Here is a 12,495-nt window from a genome sequence, read left to right as displayed (position 1 = left end):
ATCACCTTCTTATAGATACGAGAATCCAGGAGTATTGGTACTTGAAATTCCTTCAGCCTTCCTCACAAATTGTGACGTAGAATTATACCAAAGGCTTTCTTATAAAGTCCACAAAGCAACAATACAATTGCTTACCTTACAATGAGCTTTCCTTCATGAGAACACGAACAGTGACAAGATGGTCAAATGGTGCTATGACGATGGAAACCTGCTTGTACTTTTGCGCTTTTGCCACACACAGAGAGATGAAATGAAATGAAATGTTATATTAACGTCTTCAACAGGCCAAAGTGACCTATGAGACTAGAAAGTTACAATGTGGTGGATCCGATACAAAGTCTGAGTAACAAAATAAAAATACCTTAGAATCCTAAGCTCCGAGAGAGAGAGAGAGAGAGAGAGAGAGAGAGAGAGAGAGAGAGAGTTAAAATTTACATTAGATATCCAAGTCATCATCAGGATCTTCATCAGAATCTGGCCTTTCATCATCAGAGTCCCTCAAATATTCCACCTGCCCAGATTTCTTTTCCTCAAGAGTGAGTTTCTGCAGTTCATTTTTTGCCATATCAAGGCCTTGAGGAGTTGCCATGGCATCCAATCTGCCATTATATATGAAAGACTCCTGGCCATTGCCTGTAAAAGAAACAAAGTTTGTACCTTAATTTGAGAAATCACAATAAATGAGGGTATGTCAAATAAAAATTATGCCAAGCCAGTCTCCCTATTATGCGCACACCCTACAACAGTATTGATAACGAAACAAAATACTAAAAAGGACGCGCAGTAGACTACCATGCATTCACAATTTTATCAAGACATAACAATTGCAATGAGCTTGTAAATGAAAGTGCCATATGATTGATAGAGTCTAAGGTTCATATTTGGGTATCATATCTCTATTCATTTATCATAGCTTATGGGGAGCCACTTTGCAGATGGGTAAGGTCATTGCCAATGAATAGAGGATGCGAAATGTAAACAGCATCTTTCTCATGTTACCTTGGTGCTCAAATGGAAGAACGACTTTAGCTCTCTCCTGCCTCTCCTTGTCGGAGAGCTGCAATCTGAACTGAACCTGTCACACACACAAGGTGTTACTACCGTGTAATACTCCAAAAATTGCACATTTGGGTGGTTCCATCTGAAATCATCGCAATTTAATAATCATCTTGTTTACCTTAACCCATCCTCATCAACACAAACGGCCCTCTATTCTGCATTTGGTGTCACAGCTGGCTACTCATTACTAGCAAAATGACCTTTCTACAAAAGCCATTCTCACTCATCAGGTGCCTGCTTCTGTCCAGCCTAAACATAATTACTCCTAATTGCTAAATTTCTCAATAAGAAGCCATATGACTAATCACAGGCTTTAATGAGATCATCTGCGTTTTTTATGAGCCAGTCAAGATGGAAGACCACCTAACTATACCTATGACAGCAGAGACTGTAAAGTGTAGGGAAACAAGTAGCTCTCATTCCTCCCTAGGTTTCATATTCAGTGTGCATGAACCCTTTACTTTTTTCTCAATGTTATGATAATCCGATTCATTGAGTAGCTCCCATTCCTCCCTAGGGTTCATCTTCACAATGAGCATGAACCTGTTACTTGTCACTTAATGCTATGATAATTAAAATTCACGGTGGCAGCTTGTCTGCTAGAACAAAAAAACTAAATAGTTTACCTGTGGTATGCTTACTTTCCCTGCTTCAACACCCTCTGTTTTATTTGAAATACTTATCGAGAGGCCATCAACTTCAAACTTTTCAATCTAGAAATACAGGATCATAATCAGAGCCACTCTTAAGCAAAAAGAAAAACTGAGGTCAGTTGGAAGATTCGATAATGTACAATACCCGTTCACGAACCCTCCCATTGCGGCGCTTTTGTCGAACTTTAAGCATTCCTTCACTAAATAATTTGTTAGAAGCAGTGTGACTTCCGTCCGTCTTCCTGATTACTGCAGTCCCAAGTTGCTCCATGAAGATGTTCATACTCGAGATATACTCCAAACTCTTGATAGTTTTTGCATCGTGTAGATCAGAATGCAGCATCCAGATTAGAGAAGAAACCTTGCCTGTGAATAATTATTCTGCAGGAATTCATACACCACGATACAAACCAACCAAAGGTCACATAACAGACTATTGCCAGCCCTCAAGATGTCCTTAGTGCTTTCCTCTCACTCTTAAATAGTCATATTACAAAATGGATTCTCCATAGAAGGGCAATTAGATTGTATAAAGAAGGAAGCAGACGCAGAGTAAACGGTTCAACTTGGAACCACGGCCATCAAATGTACAACAGAGTAATACATGATCAGACTGTTCATATGTAATACCAACCCGCTTAATTGCAGCAGGGGGTCACACTCTATCACGCTGAGGATCTATAAGTCCAACGAAAACAACAAGCACTAGATTCCGTCAGCGAGAGCTTGAAGAGTCATACAAGGTAGACACACACCATACACACCCACATACTTTGCACATGATTTAGAGCACACATATGACATGAGAGTGCATGACAGCCTGCTACTTATGTCCTATGGCACATGCGACGGCTATGGACACCCTCAATGTGTCACAAAATGATGACGTGGCAACTCACCAATTGTTCCAACTTATGGTACCCCATCCGAAAGGGACAAAAAGGACATTAAAGGGAAAAAAAAAGCAGGCTGGCTGCTGATGTGGACAGCTGTACAGACGCCTGTAAATCGCGTTGACTGGCTGACGTGGCAGCCTGTACGGAAACCCACGAATCGCGCTGGCTGGCTGAAGCGCTAGCTTTTGGGCCTGGATGTTTTTAAGGACTGAAGATTTTCATTTATTGCTTTTGAGAGGCCATGGGCCTTTAAATATGTACCTAGGGCCTCTCTTCCACTCAGATTGCTGACGAGCACTGAGCAGAGAGGGCCCGCAGAATTTGTACTTTGCTCAAGTGTTAATACAAAGAAAAATACCGAAAGGTGCACCAAACTTTGGGGCCAATACCTCTGGGCATCGAACTACGTGGGGCCATTCATCTCTCATTTAGATTGTGATTAAAGTATTAAGTGATTCTCTCGTGTGTCGTGCCGGATTTCCGACTTGGGGTGTCCAAGTCTGTTACAGTGGTATCAGAGCACAATCAATTTTCCTTCCACCAAGAAATCCGATCCCTTTTCCTTGCACAAATTCATCAACTGCAAATACCTTGCCCTTGGTGAGAAGCATTGGGGAAGATGTGGTTTTGCCACTAATAACCTTAAAAGGAGCTTTTTTAGTAGAGGAGAGTACAAAGCTTTTATAGGAAAATTCTACTAGAGGTCAATACTTCTCCCATTCTTGTTGATTGTCTAAACCATAGCACTTTAAAATGTCTAGGATTGTAGAATCAGCACTTCCATTTCATCCATCTGTATCAAGATCAACTTAGTTCCTAAGTCCATAAAAAGTGCTCGTTGCTAGTCATTTGCAGATCACAATCACTAATAATCGTTTTTGGCATTACTCAAGACAAAGCCCAGGAGAAGAGGGACAAATTGAGTCAGATAGAGATACCTTGAGCTACAAAGACTATAGGAGCAGGGTTTCCACAGCTGGAGTTCCATCTTCTTCAAGTGTCCCCTTTACTTGATGGCTTGCCCTTCGATTGTACTCCTTTATTTTTCAGTGATAATAGATGACATTCATGTTGATGGTAAAAGTATGAGGAAATCTCAAAGGTTTAAAACCAAGCAATTCTCTTGGTTTTAACATATTTTTTGTTTATTGAGGGTTGCTCCTTTGGTCTAATCGGAACTCTTGCATATTTTAGCATGGAAATCTGTGCCATCTTAGGATGTTTAGTTAATAAAGGATGCCTTTTTGTACAAGAAGGAAAGCCCCAAACATCTGTGGTCCTCTATTGCATGACTGACTGAAGTGGCAAAAAACCCTCCTGAAACAAGCAGTAGTATCTCTCTTGAATACCATTTGCAAATGTAACGCTCTTTCGCATTTGGCTGCCTCGCATAATGCTTGCATATTTGATCCGACTGCCTCTATACCCAATCACCAGCCCTGCGCCCCCGCCTCCCCCCCCCCCCCCCCCCCCAATCTAACCATCCCTATCTCAGCTGATGTGATGAGGTACAGATCAGTTCTGCATAATCTATGTGATGGCTGGGTATCCATACGATTGGGGAGGAGTCAGTAACATGAGAGAGCCAACAGGCACGCCGTGAATATTAGGAGCACGCCCTGACATGTTGACGTGGCTGTTGTACGGAGTTCTGCCAATTGCGTTGGCTGCTTTTTGGCAGTTTTTATAACCAAATGCTTTTGGAACAAGTTGCTTTTGAGTTTAACTGCTTTTGGGGCATCCCTTGTAAGAATAAATAGACCCTTGGGGCTCACTCTGCAGAGCATTTGGACGCAAAGTCTGAGAGCAGAGGTCCCCTCGGAAGTTGTACTTTGCTCAAGCATTAATATAAAAATAAAAACCGAAAGGGGCGTCAGATTTTGGGGCCAATAACTCTGGGCACGAAACTACGCCGGGCCGTGTCGACTCAAATTTTAAAGTTGTGAAGTATTTTAAGTGATTCTCTTGTGTGTCGTGTAAGATTCTCAATTTGGGGTGCCCAAGTTTGTGACAATGGTATTGGAGCTTCAAGTGTGTGCTTTTCTCGAAGCATACCAGTCCTACCAAAGAGCGGACTTATTAGCCACTCCCACCCTTACTTCATCGCGCATCGGACGCGCTCCCGTTTTCATCGCTCTGTCTTAAAGGGCATAAGCCATAAAGAATCCCAGACTACACAAGTTCTCGTGGAGAATCTAAAAGAGATAACACTCTTGGTGGGCAGGCAAAGAAAAGTGAAATCCGACGTGGGAACTGAAGAAAAGAATGAAGAACACGACAAATTTTTGATAGGAAAGTTTGCCAAAAAACCTTTAAAAATCTCTTCAACGGTTGAGAATTTGGATATGAAACATAAGGCAAAGTTGATCCTCTCAATAAGCTCTACGCATTGACACGAACAGATCTTATATCCAACAACTTTGGAATATTAGGGTTTTTGCATAAAATTTCAGTATGTGTAGAATTAATGTTTTTGGAAGCCCTTGTTATTTGTGTGCAGATATTCTTAGGAGCGAGAAACGTGCATATGAAAGCATTTGGAAGTATGGAGCCGAACATCGACTCTTTTACAACAAGGTGAACCATTTGATTAACCTGTTTTGCAGGTGAAATTGAGGATGGCATGGCAAGGAATTTGCATCTGGAAGCAATCGAGAGCAACGGCAGCTCAAGAATGAATCCGTCGATTCACGATAAAAAATCAATAAACTGAAATTTGAATGACGATGCATGAGGTATGATGAATGATGAAATAAGATTCCCATATGAATGAGATGACTAGATACTGTGGTGAGTGCATCAAGAGTTCCTGCTGGATGAGATGGCTACACAGGGATCTAGGTGCATCAAGACTTCTGAACGGATGAGATGACTACATTGAATGATTGAAACAGTGTGTTCAGTATGAACTAAGTGTGTGAATGAAGAACTTTGAAATAGGACTTTTCAAAGATGACTTTGATTTATGTAGGAAATTAATGCTTTCTAGAAGATCCTGCTATTTGTGAACAGATAACAAGTGAAAATCGAGAATGAGACGAATTCGGAGCAATGATAGCTCCAGAATGAACCTGATAATGATAAGAATCATGAATTTTGAATCATGATGAATGATTGAATGGAATTGTCATGATCGCATCAAGAGTTCCCGAGGGATAAGATGGCCACACAACTAGAACTGAATAATTGAAACACTCTGTTCAGTATGAACTCAGTGTCTGATTGATGGATTGGAATTCCCGGAAATGATTACTCAGACATGACTATGTTTGAGTGAAGATGGAATGATTGACGAAATGACTGCAGCATTTCGATCTCGAGAAATATATAGACATGACACGCAATACGGGATTAGTTAATCCGACATCAGTGAAGTCTGGTGCAGATCTAGATGTGATTGCTAAATACGTTGCCAGGAATCATGGTCCTAGATCTGAATGGATTCTAAGTGATATGACTTGAATGTGATGTGATGTGACTGTCGTCTTTGTACAAGCGTTGGATTTGTGTCGTCTAGTGCGTCGGTACTTAGAGTCAGTGTCTATTGAACTGGTTTATGGCTTATGTCTGATTTTGCAGAGGTAATCAAGGGCGATAAAAATTCTTTCAAGAGGGGGGTATGTCAAGGAGCAAGTACGGGCCATCAAAGAAGGAGAAGAGCAGAGCAAGAAATGACGACTTCCTGGGTGGATGTTATTACGAAGACTCAGCAGAAGGCGGATGAAGCCGAGAAATGGATCGAGGTTGCCAAGAAAGGAAAAGGCAAGGAAATAACGTCCATGTCCACACCCACTATTATTAATCTGATACTAGAGGAGGAGCAAAGAAGACGAGTGTGCGCTTTACGTGTGAGAATTTGCGGCCTTAAAGACAAAGATAATGTGGACAAAGAGGTAAAAGAACTCGTGGCTTTAATGGGGGTTGATAGCCGATGCACACAAGAGCTTGGAGGGTGGGCAACAAGAAAAATGGAAGCAATGGGGAAACCTTGAAAGAAAGGGCACTCATCCTTCGTTTTCCCTCCATGGAAGCGAAGGACTTTTTGAAGAAAAGGCCAACTCTTAAGAAGACGGGCATCTTTCTCTGAGATGATTTCACCCTCTCGCAGATCGTTCATACGCAAGAAGTAATGTCGGAGATTAGAGCGGCAAGGGGAAAAGGCAAGATTGTCTTTTACCGAGATGGCAGAGTGGTAATACTGGAGCGACGCCCCATATGACAGTGCGAGACCTATGGGACCACACTCAAAGTTGCCACCTGGAACTGTAACGGATCCATGCACCTTGATGTGGGTGCTTTTGAGGATAGTTTTACTGGAAGAGACATCATCTTCTACTCTGAGACACATTAGGCCCCTGGGCAATCTATGCCTCACATCAGTGGATACAAATGGGAGACAACCTGATCAGAGCACAGAGAGCGGGGATTAGGGGGAGTGGCAGTGTTATTCAGAGAGGAGTTGCAACCGTTGATACATATAGCCCGTAGGGATGAGCAGGCTAGGTACATGTGGGTGAGATTGAGAGCAGAGATGGACAGATATTTTTACATCGCTATTGCTACTTTCCCCCGAGCACATCAGTCTATGCATCACCCAGAGGCCAGTCCCCCTTTTCTATTTTGGATGATGACATATGGGAGTTCTCTAGAGATGGTGACATTATCATTCTAGGGGACTTCAATGCTAGGACTGCCCATCACCAAACAGTCTTCTATGATACTTCAAAGGAGATGCTGAGAGAACTGGATGCTATAGAGATGGGCCTGTCCAGACTATCACAGGATGTGGAACATACTCATTCAAGATGGCCAATCCATGTGCAGTTCCCATGTCTATCAAGTGTTGTCCATACTCGCCTACAGAGATTTCCCACTGCGGGAGGTTTTACATACTTTCCTCATAGACATGGAGCCAACACAGTGGATTATGGCATGGCGTAGCCGAGCGTCATCTCTAGTATCCAGGATCTCACAGTTGGACCCAGACCTGTTGGGGTGGCAGTGGATCATGCCCTTCTGTCGATGACCATCTCTTTTTAGTTTAATGTAGCACAAAGTCCACGGGCAACAACACCTACTCGCTACACCTTCACGCCGGAGACGGACTTTGTCTATATAGATGTGTGCACTGAGGAGCTAGGGCGACCTCTGGAGGAGCTTACTACTATACTGACACATACATTACATGAGGTAGCAACAATGGCATACCCACACACTCAGCCTGAGCAGCGACGCCGTTCTAGGAGCATGCCATAGAACAGTTGGTATGATGCACAATGCCGCGAGACTAGAGCCACTTCAGAGGGAGGTGCTTTTGGGGGACATCACTCACAGACAGTCACAAATGACTTCCGACGCCTAGTGCGGCAAAAGAAGAGGGCATTTTTGCCTCAACTAGAACAAGATCTATACCATCTTTTCTTGAGTCGGGACTCACGACAGGCATGGCGGCTCTTTCATACGCACTCTCCTCCCCCCCCCCCCCCCCCCTACCATTACCTCTACAGAGGCTTGGGGCCAGTACGCCTCATCTTTGTACACAGTTCCTGGACGGCCGCCCCTTCCCGACCCCCCCAATCCATGCCCACAAGCATGTGCTTTTTTCACCGCTGAGATGGTGAAGAAGGCCATTGACAAGATGAGGATTGGGAGAGCATATGATTATGATGGCTTAGTGGCCGAGCATTTCATGCATGCCAGAGATATACTAGCAGAGCTTCTATCAGTTATGTTTAACCGCGCCATGTGTGAAGGCTTGCATGATACTTGGAGCCTATCTACCATTGTACCTATCTTCAAGTCAGGAGACCCTATGGAGACTAGGAATTATCACACTATAATGATTGGACACACATTGGCACGGTTGTACGCATCCATTCTTGAGCAACAGCTCAATAGATGGGCAGAGAGGAAGAGGTTGTGCGCAGCCGAGTAGGCAGGGTTCATGAGAGGCTTTTCTACTCTTGACCATATCTTGACACTCAGAGCCATCATTGAGGAGGGCAGATCACATGGGAGACGGATCTATTGTAGCTTTGTGGACTTCCGCAAAGCATTTGACACAATACCCAGAGCTAGATTGATACGCAGACTACAGGAGATGGGAGTACCCACAGAGCTCATATGGGGGATCATGGCATTATACACGTCAATGGTGGGGCATGTACGCACCTCAGAGGGTCTATCTACACCGGTTTACTCCACTATTGGGGTGAAGCAGGGCTGCCCGCTCTCTCCTGCTCTATTCAATATGTATGTGGATGAGGTTGCTGACTACATTGAGAGCGATGGTGATAGAGGTGCACAGCTGGCAGGAATTCCACTATTGTTATATGCTGATGATATTGTGTTGATCTCCGACTCCCCGGAGAGGATGCAACGTCCTTTGGATGCTTTGCATAGGTTTGCCCACGAAAGTGGTTTCTCTGTCAACCTTGGTAAAACCAAGGTTTGGTGTTTAATACCACCCCACAATGGAGCAAGAGATCAGCACCTACATTCACATATGGACAGGAGATAGTGGAGTATACAGATGCTTACACTTACCTTGGAGTGGTTTTTAGCGGACCAGCATTTTCATTAAGGAGGGCAATAGAGACCAGATTGACTAGAGCCCATGTAGCATTGGGTAGATTGGAGAGGATGTGTTCGCAGGTTTAGTTTCAGGAGCCTCGGACGAAGCTCTGGCTCTTTGACACTTTGGTGGCTTCTGCATTGCTCTATGGAGCTGAGATATGGGGACCTTCATTGGATCATCACGGGAGGTCGGGTCGCACTGATGGATGGAGGGACATGGAGAAACCTCTGGTCTCTATGATCTCGCGGCTCATTAGAGCCAAGGCTTCAATACCACGTGCCATTATCCGAGAAGAGCTAGCGGCCCCCCCACTAGTGGTTGAGGCGCTCACCAGATTAGTCTCCTTCATACACCGCATGTGCGAACTTCCTAGAGATAGACATGCCCGCCTTGCACTTGAGTCCTCTCGACAGTTAGCCATGCAGGGAGATACCGCATGCTGGTATGGGGAGATGACATCATGGTTTCAGGCGCATGGATTCAGCATAGACAGACTGCCACCCTTCCAGTACTCACTGGATGCACCATCTCTCACTCTTACACAGTCCGAGATCACAGGGCTCACCCGCCAGGACTTGACTCAGCTAGACACCAAGAGGACATGGATACTGCCAGCACATGAGCTAGGCACGAAGATGGCTTTCTACAAAGAGTACCTTCTCCAGCTTACGGAGGACGGTTTTGTGACGAGACCCAGATACATGGACACCCACCTGTCTCATGGGATACGATGTGCTATTGGCCAGATACGCACGTCTTCACACCAGCTGCGGATTGAGACTGGGAGATACAGCGGAGTACCGACAGAGGCCAGGACATGCCACCACCTAAATAGGCATCCAAGCAATAGTGGAGAAGACTATCCTGGTACATTGGCATCAAAGAAAGAACGATCATGGTCACGATCATGAACCACCTTGAACAATATAGAGTCACTTCATGCCAGCAAGGGCCAGGGCTACATGATCAACAAATAAACCCTAATGACCATCATAAACATATCTATAAATGTCTCTTTGCAATCGTTTTCTCCAGTCAGCTAGAATAGCACCATTAGTCTCTGCAATACATGTGGCAATACTCCGAATCGCATAGTACTGGGCAATAATTTATATCTCAAGACACTGACTCTCTGACCACTACTGTAGCAAAAATGCTGGCCAATCAATATGTCTCTGTCTCAACTTGCGGCCCTTCTGATTTCAAACACCAAACAAGGGGCTGGTGCCCAAACTCCACTCCTAGAGCGTGATTCTCTTGCTAGGCACTGATTCCTCCTCTCTAACTTTGAGACAGCTGGTCTAGGGCTAGTTTTGGCTTTTGTTGTGTAATTGCTCGTTCATTTAGACTGTAACTAAACCCCACACTCAGGTTTAATGATTTTGGGCTGTTGGCACTGTTTTTTGTGGCCTGTGCCTATATGAGAGGCCTTTGGCCCATTTACAACAATAGATCAGCAAGGCACCAAGGCTTGAGGCACACACATGTTGCATTTAGTGCAGGTTAAAAGGAGAATGGAAGAAGATATAAAATTCTCCAAAAAATCCAACCGAACAATATGCCAAAAGTATGCTGAGGCTGAGGAGGATCAAGCAATAGTTTGAACAAAAGCTCAATTCAATCACAACAATTCATCAATTACTGCTGAACATGAAACTATACTTCGTTAGTGTGTAGAAGATGCTAAATTCTTTCATTTGGTAAGAATCTGGCAGCTAATAAATTTCATATCTGGGGAACAGTCTTACTTTCCGCTGTATACACCTAATAGCAAGGAATATCTCAATGCTATCTGAAATATGCTGTGAAAAAAGGTACACAATAGAATAAAGACTCTTAGACATTTCATTTCCACAGGTTGAAACTTGACCCAGATTTCAAGGAGATTATCTGTCCTCAGAGATTATTGATAAACGGGAATGGCTCGAATCTGCTCCTATTAAACAACCAGATGGTATTTTTTGTAGAAAAAGTAACTTGCCCCTTGACAGAAGATTGTTTGCTTCTACATTAAAAATATCAAACTATGTATTCCTCTCAAGCTACAATTAACAGCTTCAGCAGTTGCTTATCTTCATTTAACACAGCCTCCCAAGAGTACTAACCATTTGATCGAAGATTGTTGAGAAATTTGGCAACCGAGTCAGCTGAATTATGTGCTAGCAATGAGCTTACCTGTAACATTGAAACAAAGCATGCACGACCACAAACGTCAATTATCTCCTGTACATTACTCTGACTGTTAAGACTGGCTGCCATTTCTCAAGTGTACAAGCAATAGACCAACCATACATTTTCTTCTTGCTTCTCTAGCCTAGACAGCTCCTACAAACTATGAACGCCGCCCCCGCCCCCCCCCCCCCCCCCCCCCCCCCCCCCCCCCCCCCCCCCTCCCGTGCAAAACCCCTTTTTAAATTTCATTTATATGAGCCAAATGTGACTTTTGTAGGCCACTAGAGTCAAAAGACTTGTACTACACACGTCTTTATGTCATGGAGCTAAAAAACAGTAGTTGTACTCGACTTTTTGTCTCTCATTCAATGCCATTCTTGTTCCCCATTTCGATGCCTTTTATATCCCATTTGAAATAGTCATTTGCATTGTCATTACCCAGCCTCTTGTAAATACCCAGCAATATACACCTCTACAAGAATGTATCACGATCTCTAGTAAAACGAGCGAAACACCTCAATTTCTCGCTATGGGTAAAACACAAGCGTCTACCTCTCCGTCACCACCTATAGCATTTGATGATCCCTCTACAGCACATGCCATTCTGCCTTTGTAGGCATGCCTTTGCTGCCCTTAGTGCTTTTAATGAGAGAGCAGATGCTATGGTGCAAGCGGTGACGCTTCTCTTTCATTGATGGCTGACCCAAGATGCCTTTACCAAGAGATTGAAGGAGGTCTGTCAAAGCTCTCTGGTCGTTGCTCACTGCATCTTGAAACTCTCCTCTCATATATCAATCGCCCACGATTTGCAGCACATCTTGCAGCGCAACTAGTTGAGTGCTCAAGGCTGCCGGACGAGTGCTCTATTTGCTCTCAGATGGGACATCTAGCTCTCATCCAGCTCAATGGCCCCATGCCAAAGTTATCTAAAAAGCATATGCGACGGGCAAACATTTTCCACTTTCAGATTGTGCATGTGGAAGGCAAAAAGAATGTTGTGGCTGATGCATTGTCAAGAAAGCCACAAATTTCAGCTGTCAATTCCTTATCATCATGAACTTGATGATATGAAGAAACAATATGCTAATGATGAAGATTTTGCAAGGATCTTTCAGCAGTTGTTAGATAGACAACCTTC

The 12,495-nt window shown here is 43.8% G+C and overlaps 1 protein-coding gene across 1 annotated transcript in view; it reads right to left on the bottom strand.

Moving 5' to 3' along the window:
* Positions 1-244: 244 nt before the first annotated feature.
* Positions 245-12,495, bottom strand: part of LOC147457201 (elongator complex protein) — a 64,181-nt gene continuing 51,930 nt past the window's right edge. Inside the window, exons 5-9 of the mRNA XM_086512165.1 lie at positions 11,291-11,360; positions 1,858-2,078; positions 1,686-1,772; positions 1,000-1,075; positions 245-633 (exon numbers count right to left, since the gene is read on the bottom strand). Of these exons, the coding sequence (XP_086368291.1) occupies positions 437-633; positions 1,000-1,075; positions 1,686-1,772; positions 1,858-2,078; positions 11,291-11,360 (651 nt within the window). The 3' untranslated portion in view covers positions 245-436. The remainder of the gene's footprint in view (positions 634-999; positions 1,076-1,685; positions 1,773-1,857; positions 2,079-11,290; positions 11,361-12,495) is intronic.

This window comes from Adiantum capillus-veneris, chromosome 5 (genome assembly GCF_014529385.1).
Source record: "Adiantum capillus-veneris isolate H3 chromosome 5, ASM1452938v2, whole genome shotgun sequence".
Classification (NCBI taxonomy): Eukaryota; Viridiplantae; Streptophyta; class Polypodiopsida; order Polypodiales; family Pteridaceae; genus Adiantum; species Adiantum capillus-veneris.
This window is presented reverse-complemented; position numbering and strand designations above follow the sequence as displayed.